The 18,097-nt window shown below is 36.4% G+C and overlaps 1 protein-coding gene across 3 annotated transcripts in view; it reads right to left on the bottom strand.

Moving 5' to 3' along the window:
* LRRC7 (leucine rich repeat containing 7) overlaps positions 1-18,097 on the bottom strand; it is a 374,132-nt gene that overhangs the window by 27,186 nt on the left and 328,849 nt on the right. For all 3 annotated transcript variants that reach the window (XM_024734618.1, XM_024734620.1, XM_024734619.1), the window contains one exon: positions 1,419-1,511. In XM_024734618.1, coding sequence (XP_024590386.1) covers positions 1,419-1,511 — 93 coding nt within the window. The remainder of the gene's footprint in view (positions 1-1,418; positions 1,512-18,097) is intronic.

Below are 18,097 nucleotides of genomic sequence, written 5' to 3'. Positions count from 1 at the left end.
CTTAAGATATATTAATAATTTATTAAAATTCAGTAAACACTTGGTACTACTAAGCCATGAATATTTAAATTCTACTAAATCAACGATTATCCTCAACATCATTTCAAAAAGGAAATGTAGAAGTTACTTATACACAGACATTGCTAACTGGAATTTCCCTAATTATATAGGATTGCTTCATATACATCCCTTATATATGAATACCTGCTCCAATCAGTTAACCAAAGAAATTCTTATCTATGGCCACTGGGGATTCCTTTCTACTCCTTTCCATCCAAATAGTCCAACCTCTTTCTTTCTTCTTCTTCAGAAAGGAAAGGAAGAAGGCATAACTAATGGTAGGAAACAAAAACACTGGGAAGAAGTAGAGGAAAATAAGGGATTAAAGGCTATGGAAATCTCCAAAGTAGAGGCATCCAAATTTTTTCAGAAATAGGTCTTTAATCAGAAACTGATGTGTGGGTGATTTTTACAATAGTGGTAAATTGAAAGGATCCGCACCACTTTGTGACTCAAAGGTTAAGTCGAGAGCCTGAGGAGGTTTTATTCATATCTAATTTCTGTCTTTCTTCATCATCCCAAAGTTTTATGATGTCACTTAATGCAATTAAATTTGATGAGGTCAAAAGCAGACAGTTTCAATGATCATCAAATTATAATCACTAATTGTTTAAAAGCTGAGAGTATTAAACCCTGATGGCAGAAGGCAGGTTACATAGCTCAGGGTACATTTTTTTGCTTAAAAAAGTCAAGTGGTCCATAATGGGATCAGACAGGCCAGATGTGAACATATGCAGCATGGTGGATATTCAGCAACATTTGAGGTTAGAGTTGGGGGTGGTAGTGAACCATTACCCATGATTTGACAGACAGAGGTGAGCATAAGAGGAGGACCTGATTCCTCTGCCATGGCTAACACTGATTTTCTCACAGAATATTTGTTTCCCATGGTCTTTCAGTTCTACAATTCTATTAGTGAAATACTTTACGAACATGATGGATTAAAGAGATGGCAATCAGCTGGCCCTGGCGTTGAATCATTATTTATTCATTCTGTTACTATGAGAAAACTTTTTCCCAAATCAGTGATCCACAAATAAAATTTTGGAAAAAGCTTGTTAGAAATTGCCTATATAGCTTCCTTTACAAATATATACAACTGTGAACAAAACAAAAAGCAAAAACAAGCCACTTCCTATTCAAAGAGAATGCTTAAATTTATTTTTTCTCATTCATAGGATTTGTCAAGCACTATAGTGAATTCCTTTTTCCCTTTGCTGAAAAAGTTTCTAATTGGCTTCATAGTTAGCCAGCTTATTAAAGCACAGTAAAACCAAAAAATTGAAAAAAGTTTTTTTGCTGTAGTAGAATATAGTGTTTTTCTAGTTAAAATTGCGAATAAGAAATTCAGTTCTTACCTTGTCAGAAGGTTTAAATGGATTTCCTTGTCCACTAATTCCACCACTGATACTAAATCCAAGGCCAGGATTCTTTTCTATTCTCACACAAAACTATGCAAAAAAGATATAAAAAGGTAATCAAATACATATAAAAGCTAAATATCTTCAAATAACTGTATCGCAATAGAAAATAATCACATTTCACTTAAGTTCTCAGGGTTAGCCTATGTTAACTTGGTATATAAAAGACAGTATAATCTCTGACAAAATAGTGTTTCTATAAGCATCAGTTATAATTGGAACTAACAAAATTACCTGAACAAGCAGACATGAGTAAATATTTATTCGTTACCTGTGCAGGACTAAATTTTGATTAGCAGTTTTTAAAACTTAGAAAACCCCTTAAAAAAAAAGATTGTACATTATTTTAATTATCTACTTTAAACGTACATATAGTCTGACTAATTAGAAAGGACTGTATGAATAAGTGAAAGAAAATTTGTAAATGTAGAGTGAGGGAAAAGATGGCTATTTGATTAATTAGTTGATTAATTATTTACACATCTTTATTGGAGTATAATTGCTTTACAATGTTGTGTTAGTTTCTGCTGTATAACAAAGTGAATCAGCTATATGTATACATATATCCCCATATCCCCTCCCTCTTCCGTCTCCCTCCCACTCTCCCTAGCCCACCCCTCTAGTGGGTCACAAAGCACTGAGCTGATCTCCTTGTGCTATGCAGCTGCTTCCCATTAGCTAGCTTCCCATTAGCTAACTATTTTACATATGGTAGTGTATATATGTCAATGCTACTCTCTCACTTCGCTCCAACTTACCCTTCCCGCTCCTTGTGTCCTCCTTGTGTCTATTGTCTATGTCTGCATCTTTACTCCTGTCCTGCCCCTAGGTTCGTCATGTTTTGTAAGGAACCTCCATACTGTTGTCCATAGTGGCTGTATTGATTTACATTCCCACCAATAGTGCAAGAGGGTTCCCTTTTCTCTACACCCTCTCCAGCATTTATTGTTTGTAGATTTTTTGATGATGGCCATTATGACTGGTGTGAGGTGATACCTCATTATAGTTTTGATTTGCATTTCTCTAATGATTAATGATGTTGAGCCTCCGTTCATGTGTTTGTTGGCAATCTGTATATCTTCTTTGGAGAAATGTCGATTTAGGTCTTCTCTTCATTTTTGGATTGGGTTGTTTGTTTTTTTGAAATTGAGCTGCATGAGCTGCTTGTAAATTTTGGAGAGTAATCCTTTGTCAGTTGCTTCATTTGCAAATATTTTCTCCCATTCTGAGGGTTGTCTTTTGGTCATGTTTATGGTTTCCTTTGCTGTGCTAAAGCTCTGAAGTTTCATTAGGTCCCATTGTTTATTTTTGTTTTTATTTCCATTTCTCTAGAAGGTGGGTCAAAAAGGATCTTGATGTGATTTATGTCATAGAGTGTTCCGCCTTTGTTTTCCTCTAAGAGTTTGATAGTGTCTGGCCTTACATTTAGGTGTTTAATCCATTTTGAGTTTATTTTTGCGCATAGTGTTAGGAAGTGTTCTAATTTCATTCTTTTACATGTAGCTGCCCAGTTTTCCCAGCACCACTTATTAAAGAGGCTGTCTTTTCTCCACTGTATATTCTTGCCTCCTTTATCAAAGACAAGGTGACCATATGTGTGTGGGTTTACCTCTGAGCTTTCTATCCTATTCCACTGATCTATATTTCTGTTTTTGTGCCAGTGCCATAGTGTCTTGATTACTGTAGCTTTGCAGTATAGTCTGAGGTCTGGGAGTCTGATTCCTCCAGCTCCATTTTTCTTTCCCAAGATTGCTTCAGCTATTCGGGGTCTTTTTTGTTTCCAAACACATTGTGAATTTTTTTGCTCTAGTTCTGTGAAAAATGCCATTGGTAGTTTGATAGGGATTGCATTGAACCTGTAGATTGCTTTGGGTAGTATAGTCATTTTCACAATATTGATTCTTCCAATCCAAGAACATGGTATATCTCTCCATCTGTTTGTATCATCTTTAATTTCTTTCATCAGTGTCTTATAGTTTTCTGCATACAGGTCTTTTGCCTCCTTAGGTAGGTTTACTCCTAGTTATTTTATTCTTTTTGTTGCAGTGGTAAATGGGAGTGTTTCCTTAGTTTCTCTTTCAGATTTTTCATCATTAGTGTAGAGGAATGCAAGAGTTTTTTTTTTAAATATAAATTTTTAAATTTATTTAAAAATTTTTGGCTGTGTTGGGTCTTTGTTGCTGTGTGTGGGCTTTTTCTAGTTGTGGTGAGCAGGGCTACTCTTTTTTGCGGTGTGCAGGCTTCTCATTGTCATGGCTGCTCTTGTTGTGCAGCACGGGCTCTAGGCACACAGGCTTCAATAGCTGTGGCACATGGGCTCAGTAGTTGTGGCTTGCGGGCCCTAGAGCTCAAGCTCAGTAGTTGTGGCACACAGGCTTATTTGCTCCATGGCATGTGGGAATTCCTGGGCCAGGGCTCGAATCTGTGTCCTGTGCATTGGTAGGCAGATTCTTAACCACTGTACCACAAGAGAAGCCCAAATGTAAGAGATTTCTGTGCATTAACTTTGTATCCTGCTACTTTACCAAATTCATTGATTAACTCTGTAGCTTTCTGGTAGCATCTTTAGGATTCTCTATGTATAGTATCATATCTTCTGCAAATAGTGACAGCTTTACTTCTTCTCTTCTGATTTGGATTCCTTTTATTTCTTCTTCTCTGATTGCCATGGCTAAAACCTCTGAAACTATGTTGAATAATAGTGGTGAGAGTGGGCAACCTTGTCTTGTTCCTGATCTTAGAGGAAATGGTTTCAGTTTTTCACCATTGAGAAAGATGTTGACTATGGGTTTGTCATATATGGCCTTTATTATGTTCAGGTAATTTCCCTCTATGCCTACTTTCTGGAGAGCTTTTATCATAAATAGGTGTTGAATTTTGTCGAAAGCTTTCTCTGTATCTGTTGAGATTATTCTATGGCTTTTATCCTTCAGTTTGTTAATATGGTGTATCACATTGATTGATTTGCATATATTGAAGAATCCTTGCATTCCTGGGATAAACCCCATTGATCATAGTGTATGATCCTTCTAATGTGCTGTTGGATTCTGTTTGCTAGTATTTTGTTGAGGAGTTTTGCATCTATGTTCATCAGAGATATTGGTCTGTAGTTTTCTTTTTTTTTTTTTGCGGTACGCAGGCCTCTCATCGCTGTGGCCTCTCCCGTTGCAGAGCACAGCCTCCGGACGCGCAGGCTCAGTGGCCATGGCTCATGGGCCCAGCCACTCCACAGCATGTGGGATCTTCCTAGACCGGGGCACGAACCCATGTCCCCTGCATCGGCAGGCGGACTCTCAACAACTGCGCCACCAGGGAAGCCTATATAGTTTTCTTTTTTTATGACATATTTGTTTGGTTTTGGCATCAGGGTGACAGTGGCCTTGTAGAATGAGTTTGAAGGTGTTCCTCCCTCTGCTAATATTTTGGAAGAGTTTGAGAAGGATAGGTGTTAGCTCTTCTCTAAATGATAGAATTTGCCTGTGAAGCCATCTGTTCCTGGGGTTTTGTTTGTTGGAAGATTTTTAATCACAGTTTTAATTTCAGTGCTTGTGATTGGTCTGTTTGTATTTTCCTTTCTCCTGGTTCAGTCTTGGAAGGTTGTTTTTTTCTAAGAATTTGTCCATTTCTTCCAGGTTGTCCATTGTATTGGCATAGAGTTGCTTGTAGTAATCTCTCATGATTCTTTGTATTTCTGCAGTGCCACTTGTTACTTCTCCACTTTTATTTCTAGTTCTGTTGATTTGAGTCTTCTTACTTTTTTTCTTGATGAGTCTGGCTAATGGTTCATCAATCTTCTTTATCTTCTCAAAGAACCAGCAATTAGTTTTATTGATCTTTGTTATCATTTCCTTCTTTTCTTTTTCATATATTTCTGACCTGATCTTTATGATTTCTTTCCTTCTGCTAATATTGGGGTTTTTTTGTTCTTCTTTCTCTAATTGCTTTAGATGTAAGTTAGGTTGTTTATTTGAGATGATTTTTGTTTCTTCAGGTAGGAATGTATTGCTATAAACTTCCCTCTTAGAACTGCTTCTGCTGCATCCCATAGGTTTTGGGTAGTCGTGTTTTCATTGTCATTTTTTTTAGGTATTTTTTGATTTCCTCTTTGATTTCTTCAGTGATTTATTGGTTATTTAGTAGCATATTAGTGTTTGTATTTTTTAGTTTTTTTTTTCCTATAATTAGTATCTAGTCTCCATAGCATTATGGTCAGAAAAGATACTTTATACAATTTCAATTTTGGTAAATTTACCAAGGCTTGATTTGTGACCCAAGACATTATCTATCCTGGAGAATGTTCCATGAGCACTTGAGATGAAAGTGTATTCAGTTGTTTTTGGATGGAATGCCCTATAAATATCAATTAAGTCCATCTTGTCAATTAAGTCCATCTTGTCATTTAAAGCTTGTGTTTCCTTATTTATTTTCATTTTGGATGATCTGTCCATTGGTGAAAGTGGGGTGTTAAAGTCCCCTACTATGATTGTGTTACTGTTGATTTCCCCTTTTATGGCTGTTAGCATTTGACTTATGTATTGAGATGCTCCTATGTTGGGTGCATGTTTACAATTGTTATATCTTCTTCCTGGATTGATCCCTTGATCATTATGTAGTATAGTTCTTTGTCTCTTGTAATAGTCTTTATTTTAAAGTCTATTTTTTCTGATATGAGAATTGCTACTCCAGCTGTCTTTTGATTTCTATTTTCATGGAATATTTTTTCCATCCCTTCATTTTCAGTCTGTGTGTGTCCCTAGGTCTGAAGTGGGTCTCTTGTACACAGCATATATATGGGTCTTGTTTTTGTATCCATTCAGCCAGTCTATGTTTTTTGGTTGGAGCATTTAATCCATTTACATTTAAGGTAATTATCAATATGTATGTTCCTATTACCATTTTCTTAATTGTTTTGGGTTTGTTATTGTAGGTCTTTTCCTTCTCTTGTGTTTCCTGCCTAGAGAAGCTCCTTTAGCATTTGTTGTAAAGCTGGTTTGGTGGTGCTGAATTCTCTTAACTTATGCTTGTCTGTAAAGCTTTTAATTTCTCTCTTGAATCTGAATAAGAGTAATCTTGGTTGTAGGTTTTTCCCTTTCATCACTTTAAATATGTCCTGCCACTCCCTTCTGGTTTGCAGAGTTTCTGCTGAAAGATCAGCTGTTAACCTTACGGGAATTTCCTTGTATGTTATTTGTTGCTTTTCCCTTGCTGCTTTAAAAATTTTTTCTTTGTATTTAATTTTTTGTAGTTTGATTAATGTGTCTTGGTGTGTTTCTCCTTGGATTTATCCTGTATGGGACTCTGCGCTTCCTGGACTTTACTGACTATTTCCTTCCCCATGTTAGGGAAGTTTTCAACTATAATCTCCTCAAATATTTTCTCAGAAACTTTCTTTTCCTCTTCTTCTTCTGGGACCTCTATAATTTGAATGTTGGTGCATTTATGGTAGTTATTTCCACTATTTTTTTTTCCAGGTCACTTATCCTTTCTTCTGCTTCAGTTATTCTGCTATTGATTCCTTCTAGAGAGTTTTTAATTTCATTTATTTTGTTGTTCATCATTGTTTGTTGGCTCTTTAGTTCTTCTAGGTCCTTCTTAATCATTTCTTGTATTTTCTTCATTCTATTTCCAAGACTTTGTATCATCTTTACTATCATTACTCTGATTTTTTTTCAGGTAGACTATTTCCTCTTCATTTGTTTGGTCTGGTGGGGTTTTACCTTGTTCCTTCATCTGCTGCATGTTTCTCTGTCTTCTCATTTTGCTTAACTTACTGTGTTTGGGGTCTCCTTTTTGCAAGCTGCAAGTTCGTAATTCCTATTGTTTTTGGTGTCTGCCCCCAGTGGGTGAGGTTTGGTTCAGTGACTTGTGTAGGATTCCTGGTGGAGGGGACTGGGGCCTGTGTTCAGGTGGGTGGGGCTGGATCATGTCTTTCTCGTGGGTAGGGCTGCATTTGGTGGTGAGTTTTGGGGTGTCTGTGAACTTAGTATCATTTTAGGCAGCCTTTTCTGCTAATGGGTGGGGTTGTGTTCCTGTCTTGCCAGTTGTTTGGCATAGGGCATCCAGCACTGGAACTTGCTGGCCATTGGGTGGAGCTGGGTCTTAACGTTGAGACAGAGATCTCTGGGAGGGCTCTTGCCGATTGATATTACATGGGGCTGGGAGGGCTCTGGTGGTCCAATGTCCTGAACTTGGCTCTCCCATGTTAGAGGCTCAGGCCTGACATCTGGCCAGAGCCCCAAGACCCTGTCAGCCACATGGCTAGGTAAATGGGGATTTTCTTGCCTTTTGGGAAGTCTGAGGTCTTCTGCCAGTGGTCAGTAGGTATTCTGTAGGAGTTGTTCCACATGTAGATGTATTTTTGATGTGTTTGTGGGAAGGAGGGTGATCTCCACCTCTTACTCCTCTGACATCTTGAAGGTCCCCTGATGGCTATTTAATTTAAATCAGTTGTTACTGCTTTCTAGGAGAGTAGAATATTTCATCTTCTCGGTAGATAATTCTATTGTTTAGACATAGCAGGCGTTTTATTGGGTTGGCCAAAAAGTTCATTTGGTTTTTCTGTAAGATCTTAACAGAAAAACCCAAATGAACTTTTTGGCTAGTCCAATAGTTTGAGAAAGGGGAGAAGTTTTATCCACAGTTAGAGTGAAGGTGAAACAAAAGAAGAAAGAAATACTCAGTGAAAAGAGTTTTGGGTTTTGGCAGCAGCTCCTCAAGAGGCAGTTACAAGTGTTAGAGGAAAGAGGAAAACACTGTGAGAAAGAGAGAGGTCAAAAATATGGAGAAATTGTGACAGGGAAGAGTCAATAAATATTTAGGACTGTGAAGGCTAATATTCCAGTATTCTGTGCTCTATTACCTCCCCAAACCCCAAATCATCAATGAAATCTGTTAAACGTCAGAGCCTTATGCTTTGCAGTACTGTTGGGAAATGATGGCATTAGGAGTAGGTCCACCTTGGGGTAAGGTTGGAGTAAAGATAACAGCAATTATAAGAATTGATACAGGGACTTCCCTGGTGGTCCAGTGGTTGGGACTCTGTGCTTCCACTGCAGGGGGCACAGGTTTGATCCTTGGTTGGGGAACTAGGATCCTGGATGCCACATGGCGTGGCAAAAAAAAAAAACAAAAAAAAAACAACAAAAAAAGAACTGATACAAGGAACGTAGATCAAAAATTCAGCAGAAGGGAAATCAGTGTCAGGAATGACTTAGAGAAACTATAATAAACCTAGGAATTCTTGATGATCCTGAGCTGGGGATGTGAATGTGTGGGCTGTGGGGAAAATGCTAGTTTTCCATGTGAAGTGGGACGGGGTGACCCCAGATAACTGAAAGACTTGGCACACCAGAGGTAGCATGCACTTTGGTTACACAAAGGGGAAAAAACAACTTTTATAACTTTTAAGTAAAGAATGAGTATTGGAACTAGGGTGAACCAAGTATTACCAGAGATTAGCAGGCAAAAGATTATCAATAAAGAGTTAAGAAAAAAGTCTAAAGAAATACATTAGAATATATTTTGTATTTATATAAATATATATTGGAAATGTTCTTAAAGATGATTGGAAACATTTGTTTTTTTAAGTAGCTCAATGTTTTCCCCAGCAACATTGCTTAGCTTATTAATTTGCTTATGGGAAAATGCAAATGCCCCAAATGTTCTCTACATCTTTATTTTTAAGGTACCTTCAATACTTACCTCTTAGATAGTTCAAGGCAAACTTGAGTCCTATTCCTGACTTAATTAGCATATATTGTGAGTCGATGGGAGCTGGATCAATTAGGTTTGGCCATTTAATAGGACTATCCTTAATTCAGTCATATTCTTTAATAGTAAACATAATGTTTATTACATAGTTCACTTGCAACACAAGGACCAAAAACTATCCACTAATGTGATTTTTATGATAGACTCATTAATGAACAGTTTCTAAATGATGAGTAACTGCAATTACCATAAACACTCTCCTATATTTTTATTTTAAAGATTGGTTTAATTACAACTTTTCCTTTAATTGATCTAGATTTGTTAAAACTAGTTATCATAGGGTGGTAGAAACTACAGTTTCTAATAGCTTTGTATTTATATGGCTCACAGTCTGTGGATCTGAACATATAATAGCTTGATTAGCTCGAAGGAATACTTTAGCTTTATTCATCACACGAGTTCACCTTGTAGTCCTTTTTTTGTTATTAGTGGTTAATTAGAAAATGAGAAGAAAGGAACTAATACTATTTAAACATTTTACTTTTGCTTTTCCCATATATCTGTGCATTTCCAATTAAATTATTTAAAATTTGGGCTATAGCTTTCTAATGTGAAAATTTTATATTGTATAACATAATATGTGGAAGGTATACACTTTGGGCTTTCTCCAGGCCACTATAAAAACTGAAAGGAAACATATGCAACAGATTTTATTTACAAAGTAAATTGCTGAGGGTACTTTCTAGTCATTCCCTTTCAAGGTAGTGACTATATCTATTTTATATTATTGTCAATCTGGAAGGCACTAAAAAATCTTAGGAAAACAAATTTCATATGTGCCAAGTATCTGAAGAAATGCTTCAATATATTTGTTAATAATAGAAATAATAAAGATGACACTGCGGTTTTATAAATATGACAAACAACCACAAATTCTGATCTGAAGCTAGGCTCCCCTTGGGCATGCTATGGTATGGCTAATAGGTTGTGTTGGGACTGCTATGTTCCATAAAGCATGTCAGACAGAGTATTCATCTCACATAGAAGGAGTTCCACCTGTCTGCTAAGGCCCAAAGGGGCCATAAAATGTAAGAGGAGGGAATGCCTCACAGCCAAGAAACAGTCTGAAACTAAAAGGGTTTAGCAAAGAGGAAATGCAGTGTTCTAGAAAAAGGTCAGATCTGGGAGGCTAATAAATAGCTTATTCAATGAAAATCAGCTTTTTCTATTTTTTATTAAGTTATTGATATCAATGAGTGAGATTGCTGGCTGAAGATAACAACAACAGTTTGGCAGGAAATGGTGCATTTGCTTCTTTCAGAGTCTGCTTCCATCATTTGACTACTTGATATTTCTGGTTTGTGTTAATCTTTCTCTAATTAAAATATTGGGTCATAACTTGGAGAGGCCCATGACAAAATGGATTGTAATGTAGCAGTGAGGCTCTGTGAAGTCATAATGTATAATCTCTGGAAGGCAGTGATCTCATTTGGTCTTGCAATGCTCTAAAACCTAGTAGCAAGAACAAAGGAAATACGTGTGTGTGTGGTGGAGGCGGGGGTGGGCACATGTGCGTGAGATGTAATTCAGGATTAGAGAATTGCATTGCAGAAAGATACCTGGTGATGCTGTAATTAACGTGCTTACTATCCTTTGTTCTAGTGACCGTTCTCTTTCCTAGCAGTATGTATTATGAAGCTTTTAGTGGATACCTGCTGTTTTTGCTGCTCAAGATCCATTCATTCTTTGTCTGGCAGTTATAACCTCAAATTCTCTTTGAAAACCACCCACTTCTTTATTCTCAGCCTGTATGCTTTCAGTGAATCATGTTATCTAGACCTAAAACAAAGCACTGGATCCCCTAAAAATATGATTTATTATAGGATGAGCAGGTCACTTGATCAACTAGGAGTAATAAGCTGGCTATTAGGATTTTCAGGAAAGAGAATCTTGCTCTTTCTTGCTTGTTTTACGTCTGAGAGAGTCTGAAGCTCTTGAGCTATCTTTCTATCATGAGGGGAAAGCCTTTTTGGCACAGGAACCAGCCCACAGAGAGAGAAGTCATGATTTCCTCTGAGCCTAGCATTAAGCCTTATCTGAAGCTTCCTCCATCTCTGGAGTTCCAGCTGATATGAGTTTAAACATTCTCCATTGGCTTAAGTCTTATTAGGTTGAGTCACTCATAATCAAGAGGCATAGTTGACTAAAAAAAATTGAGAAGTAACTTGCTTATGTGTAGATATAAAAGAATTGATTTATCTTTTATTTTAAAAAGAAAACAAATTATACACTTGTTAGAAAATTCTTTTGGGAAATGAAGTGAGCAGAATTTCAAATATTCTGTACTGTAAGAAATTCAAGGTAAATTTTTGATCAATTTAAGGACTGTTAATTGCTGAAGCATCAAGAAAGGACCTTGTAACTAAAAATGTTTCACCTCTGAGGCCATTTCCAGGTTTGAACCCCGAGAGTATTAACATAGAGAAGGTCTGGTGAAGAGACATCCACATTATGCATGGAGTTTTAATCAAGTAGGACATCTGAATCACCTCTGAATGTCTATTATGTTATCTTGTCATTGACTATCTAGAACAGTGGCTGGCACATAGTTAGCACTCAAATAACTTTTGGTTGAATAAATAAATCGGTAATATGCATGTGTGACAAAAGATACTCTCAATTATTCACTGTCAAAAGTGTATGATGACTCTTTCTTAAAACATGTGATGAGTTTTTCGAAGATATGCCAGTTATTCAAAGAAGTGCTCCAATTATATTGTTAACTGCTTGGAAAAACTGCTGTAACTTTGAAAATGAAAATGGTTGTAGAAATCATGATTCATGCCTTTATGCCACAAATATTTATTGATTTTCTACTAAGTGCTAGGCACCTTATCAGACAGACAAAAAATCCTTTCCCTCATGGAACTTACATTCTATGGGGGAGACAGATAGTAAACATGTGAACAGGAAGTAATTTCAGATAGTGATATGAGCTGTGCAAAAAAATAAAGCACGAAAGTAAGTACAGTTTGATGGAACAGGAGTGAGGAGCTATTTTAGTTGGAGCAGCTAAGAAAGGCCTCTCTGAGGATGTGACATTTGAGCAGAAATGTGAATGAGATAAAGGATCAAGCAACAGACAATAAGAAAAATGGGAAAACTATTCCAGGCAGGGAGAACAGCAATTTTAAATGCCCTGAAGACAGATGGATCTTTGTAAAGTCAAAGGACAATAAGACAGCATATGGACAGACATATAGATCAATGAAACAGACGGAGAATCAAGATATAAACCCTAACATTTGTGGTCATTTGATTTTCAACAAAAGGTCTAAGATAATTCAATGAGGAAAGAATAATTTTTTAAACAAATGGTATAGGGACAACTGGATATCTACTTGAAAAATAATGATTTTTACCTGTACCTCATACCATGCACAAAAATTAATGCAAAATAAATCAGGGACTGAAGTGCAAGAGCTAAAACTATAAACCTTTAGGAAGAAAATACAAGTAAATCTCCATCATCTTGAGTTAAGCAATGATTTTTTAGATATGAAACCAAATGTTATAAAGGAAATGACTGACTTTATCAAAATTAAAAACTTTGGTGCCTTAAAGAGACCATCAAGAAAGTGAAAAGACAACCCACAGAATGGGAGAAAATATTTCGTATCTGGAATATATGAACGACAGTTACAGTTCAAATAACCTAATTAAAAAATGGGCAAAGAATTTTAATAGACATTTATCCAAAGAAGATATATGAATGACTAATAAACACACGAAAAGCTACTCAACATCATTAGTTATTAGAGAAATGTAGATTAAAAACACAATGAGAGGGGCTTCCCTGGTGGTGCAGTGGTTGAGAGTCCGCCTGCCGATGCAGGGGACACGGGTTCGTGCCCCGGTCCGGGAAGATCCCACATGCCGTGGAGCGGCTGGGCCTGTGGGCCATGCCCGCTGAGCCTGCGCGTCCGGAGCCTGTGTTCCGTAATGGGAGAGGCCACAACAGTGAGAGGCCCGCGTACCACAAAAAAACCCCCCAAAAATCCCAAAAAAACCCACAATGAGATACTATCAATACTTCACAAGATGGCTATAATAAAAAAGAAAGACAATAATAAATATTGGTGAGGCTGTGGAGAAATTAGAACACTCACATTGCTGGTGGGAGTAAAATGTGGCAGACGCTTTAGAAAAGAGTTTAGAAGCTCCTTAAAATTGATAAACATAATTACCATATAACCCAGCAAGTTCATTCCTAGGTAACTACCCAAGCACAATAAAAATGTACCTTCACACACAAATTTGTACATGAATGTTCAAAAAGTGGAAAGAACACAAATGTCTATCACCTGATGAATGCATAAGCAATATATGGTATTGCCATATAATGGAATATTATTTGTCAGTAAAAAGGAATGAATTACTGATATGTGCCACACTAAGCACATTATGCTAATTAAAATTAGCCAGTCACAAAAAACTTCATATGTCATATGATCTAATTTATATGAAATGTCCAGAATAGACAAATGTATAGAGATACAATGTAGATGAATGATTGTCTAGGGCTGGGGGCAGAATAGAGGGCAGGGAGTATGGAAGATGACCGTTAATGGGTACAAGGTTTCTTTTTGGAATTATGAAAATGTTTAAAAATTAGATTATGGTGATGGTGGTACAACTGTATAAATATACTAAAAACCACTGAATTGTTCACTTTAAACAGGTGAACTTTACCGTGTGTAAACTATATCAATAAGGCTGTTAAAATCAGCAACAACAACAACATGATCAGCATGACGAAAGAGAAAATGGCTAAGGAGAGAGTAGAAGGAGAGGAGGCAGGGTCCAGGTCTGTAGGGACTTCATGCCATAGTGAGGATTTATAAGGGTTCAGAAGTTTTCAAGCCACTAGGGATTTTTAAGCAGAAGACTGACATGATCTGATTCATGTTTTAAAGAGATCACTCTGGCAGTGGAAAAGAGACTGGAGAGAAGCAACCGGCAAAAGAGAAAACAATTAGGGAGTTACTGAAGTAGATAGGAGTGAGGTGATGGCTGATAAGGTGGTAGCAGTGCAGGTGATGAAAAGTGGTGAATTCAGAATATATTTTAATGGAATTGCTGTGTCTTGTACGTGGGCTGTACGTGGGCTGTGAGAAAGGGGAGTCAAGGATCTTTGGCCATAGCAACAAGATAAATAGAAGAGCAATTAACTGAAATGGGGAAATCTAGAAGAGAAGCAGGTTTGGTAGGGGCAGGGCCGGGAAACAAGAGTTTCTTTTGACTATGCTAAGTTTAAGAAATTCATTGGACATCCAGGTTGAGATATCAACAAGTGGGTAATTGAATATAAACATCTGGAGTACAGGGGAGAGGCCAGAGCTGGAGATATATAAATCTTGGACTCATCCATCCTGGAAGTGAATGAAATCATACAGGTGTGAGTATGGATACAAAAGAGAAGGGGGAAGGGGGTCAAGGTTTGAGCACTGGATCACTCTATCATTTAAAGGTCAGGAACAGAAAAGGAGCCAATAAAGAAATCAGGAAAGAATGGCTAGTGTGGAAAGAGGGAAAGCGGTAGAATAGTGATAGCCAAGTGAAGAAAATTTAAAGAAAGAGTTCAGTCAAGCCACTTGCTGAGAGATCAAATGAGATGATGGAGATTTGATTATGGGACTTGACAGAAGTAGAGAGAATGCTTCATGGTACTGAAATTAAACTGGAAATTAAATTTGCTGCTACTTTCACTTTTAGTTCCTGGTCTTATAGGTTATTATATAACAGTGCTTGTACAATAAAGAGTGCTATGCAATGATAAGGTATTATAACTTTTGTTGTGATTTACACTATGTGTATTGCACAGCCATATAAAATCTACATAAAACTTCTCTGCATTCCCAAAATTTCTAACGAGCCTGTGTCATAGACTAAAAAAGGTAATAATTATAAAAATATATAAATGTTAATATTAAAAAATATTTTTTTGATCCTTCTATTTTCATATCTTTTTCTGTTGTGTATCAGAGATGCAAGTCCAACTAAAAGTGCTAATTAAATCTTTTGAAGAAACATGCTAATAGGTTGATGAATAAAATCCTTTGAGTAGCATTTTCTAGATCTTTCAGAAAAAAATAGCCAACTCTGTATGTATCTAGAAAGTAGAAACTTAAATGTTCTTTAGTCTGTAAATGCATTTTAAAGGTTATTCACTTCATTTCCTTCATTTTAAACTTGAGGAAACCAAGAAGACATACATATATTTAGTGCAACACTGAAAGAGGCCTTCTGATTCCTACTGTAGTGTTTACTGAATCCTACTATTTGACTAAACATAATTCATAAAGTCAATTTGTAGAATTTGTGGTGTTGAGTTAGACATTATTTGTGTATGAATTTAGAGTTGCAGTATTACTTTGGTTACTGGAGAATAAAATTCTATGGGGAAAATATGCATAAATAGCAGTAATTTAAGTAGAGCAGGATGAGGTATGGGATATCCCTGAAATCATTTGAGTAAATAATATACATTAAAACCATCTTAATATCTATTTTCTAACTATCTTTATTAAATTATTGCCTTTTAATTTTAAAATTCATAATTAAAAAACCCAAATATTTCCAAGTTTTTCTTCTTATATCAAACACTCAGGATAATGTATTTTTCTTCACTTGGTTCCGAGTGAACCTCACCTGGAACCTCACCTGGATGAGGTGAGGTTAGATGAAGCCTCACCTGGAACCCTTATAAGCCCTTCAGGCAGCTGATCAGAGCATCTAAAGAGATGTCTGAAATCATGTCTTAGCCAAAAGCTTCATGTACTCCACATATTATTAAGTATCAAAATGATTTCTTCCAGGGTACACTATAGCATCTCCTTCAAGGAGGGTTTCAGAGCTTTGTTTTTATTTCCCCTTGAATATGATGGGTGTGAGCTGCTTTGTATAACTCACAAGGCTTATTCTAATGTAATTCTAATGTAATGTTACAAGTTCTCTTTTAGGCACAAACTTTAGTTCAAATGTATACTCACAGGAACTGGCAGGAAACAACTATGGAGCTCTGGCCCTCCTGATATGTTAGGTTCATTAGCGGGTATGTCCTCTTGTCTGGGGCAGACATGGACTTGAGGGTGCACTTTTCTATTTTTATTCTTCCAGTGTGGGCTTACTCTTGACCTCTATGTTTGGCTATAGTGCAGCAGGCTGTAGCATTATGTGGTAGACTCATGAAATTGGATTCTAATTCTAGCTCGACTTCTCTGAATCTAAGAGTTTTAGTCAGTAAAATAGGAACTGCTCTATCCACTACAACATTATTGGTTAGATTAAATCAGTTAATATATGAAAGGATTTTGAGACATTTGAAGCATCATGCTGATGTTTTTCCTTCCTAATTCTGCTTTGGGGTCTATATGTTCCACATATACAGATATGCTTTGCCTTGGATTATACATTTGCAAAACAGAAAAACCAAGTTTATGTTAGTTTCTATAAAAACTATTCAACAAGTTATGGATGACTTGTGTATACTTCTAAATAGTGTTAATAACACTATGTTATTCAGCTGGCAAATTGCTGAGTTATAGAATATCTTGATATCAGTTCTCAGCCTTGGCTACACAATAGAATCACCTGGGGAGTTTCAAAAATTCCCATTACCCAGCTCACATCCAGGCTAATGAAATCAGTTTCTTTGGGAATGAGGCCAGGGCATGAGTATTTTTCAAAGTTCCTAAGCAGCCTCCATCGGGCATCATGGAATTTCCTCAAAAAACTAAAATAGAACTACCATATGATCCAGTAATTTGACTCCTGGGTATATATCCAGAAAAGATGAAAACACTAATTTGAAAAGATATATGCACCCCAATGTTCATAGAAGCACTGTTTACAATATCCAAGACATGGAAATAACCCAAGTGCCCATAAATAGACAAATGGATAAAGAAGACATAGTATATATACACAATAGAATATTACTCAGCCATAAAAAAGGATGAAATTTTGCCATTTGCAACAACATGGATGAACTTGGAGGGTATTATGCTAAATGAAATAAGTCAGACAGAGAAAGACAAATACTATATGATATCACTTATAAGTGGAATCCAAAAAATAGTACAAGTGAATATATGCACCACAGAAACAGACTCATAGACATAGAAAACAACCTTGTGGTTACCAAAGGGAAAGGGTTCGGGGAGGGACAAATTAGGGATATGGGTTTAACAGATACAAACCATTATGTATAAAATAAACAACAATGATATATTGTATAGCACAGGGAATTATAGCCATTATCTTGTAGTAACTTATAATGAAATATACTCTGCAAAAATACTGAATCACTATGCTGTATACCTAAAACTAATATGATATTGTTAATCAACTATACTTCAATTAAAAAAAAAAAGCTGAGCAGATTCTAATGTACATCTGAGGTTGAGAACATCTGATATAAAGTATTATTTTATTGTGAAGGGGAGGATAAGCTGAATAGTCATTTGGACTGGGAAACAAAGGGAAGAGCTAAGAGAATGGATATGATGGCTAAGAGTTTTCATGTGGAATGGGAAGGATTCAAATCTTACCTTCTGGCTTTCTTCAGCTCACTGTTTAGTACAACTCTATTGTTCTCTGTTATGTTCATCAATAATCAAAATGGTTTATGCATTATAATCCCTTTTCTAAGTAAAGTTCCCTGATAATGAACTTCAAGTGACATGCACATGATTTTGTTGTAGATAATTTGTTAAAAAGAATATCCATTATTACACATCAGATTTCTAGTCTATGGAAATTAATACCTTGAATCTGGGTCGCACATTATGGTTTAAAAATCACTTCCATATATTTTATGCCATTTAATCCTAGAGTAGAAAACA

The sequence above is a fragment of the Neophocaena asiaeorientalis genome, unplaced genomic scaffold (assembly GCF_003031525.2).
Source record: "Neophocaena asiaeorientalis asiaeorientalis breed wild unplaced genomic scaffold, Neophocaena_asiaeorientalis_V1.1 scaffold15, whole genome shotgun sequence".
NCBI lineage: Eukaryota > Metazoa > Chordata > Mammalia > Artiodactyla > Phocoenidae > Neophocaena > Neophocaena asiaeorientalis.
Note: the sequence above shows the minus strand (reverse complement) of the source record. Positions and strands in the feature narration are given on the sequence as shown.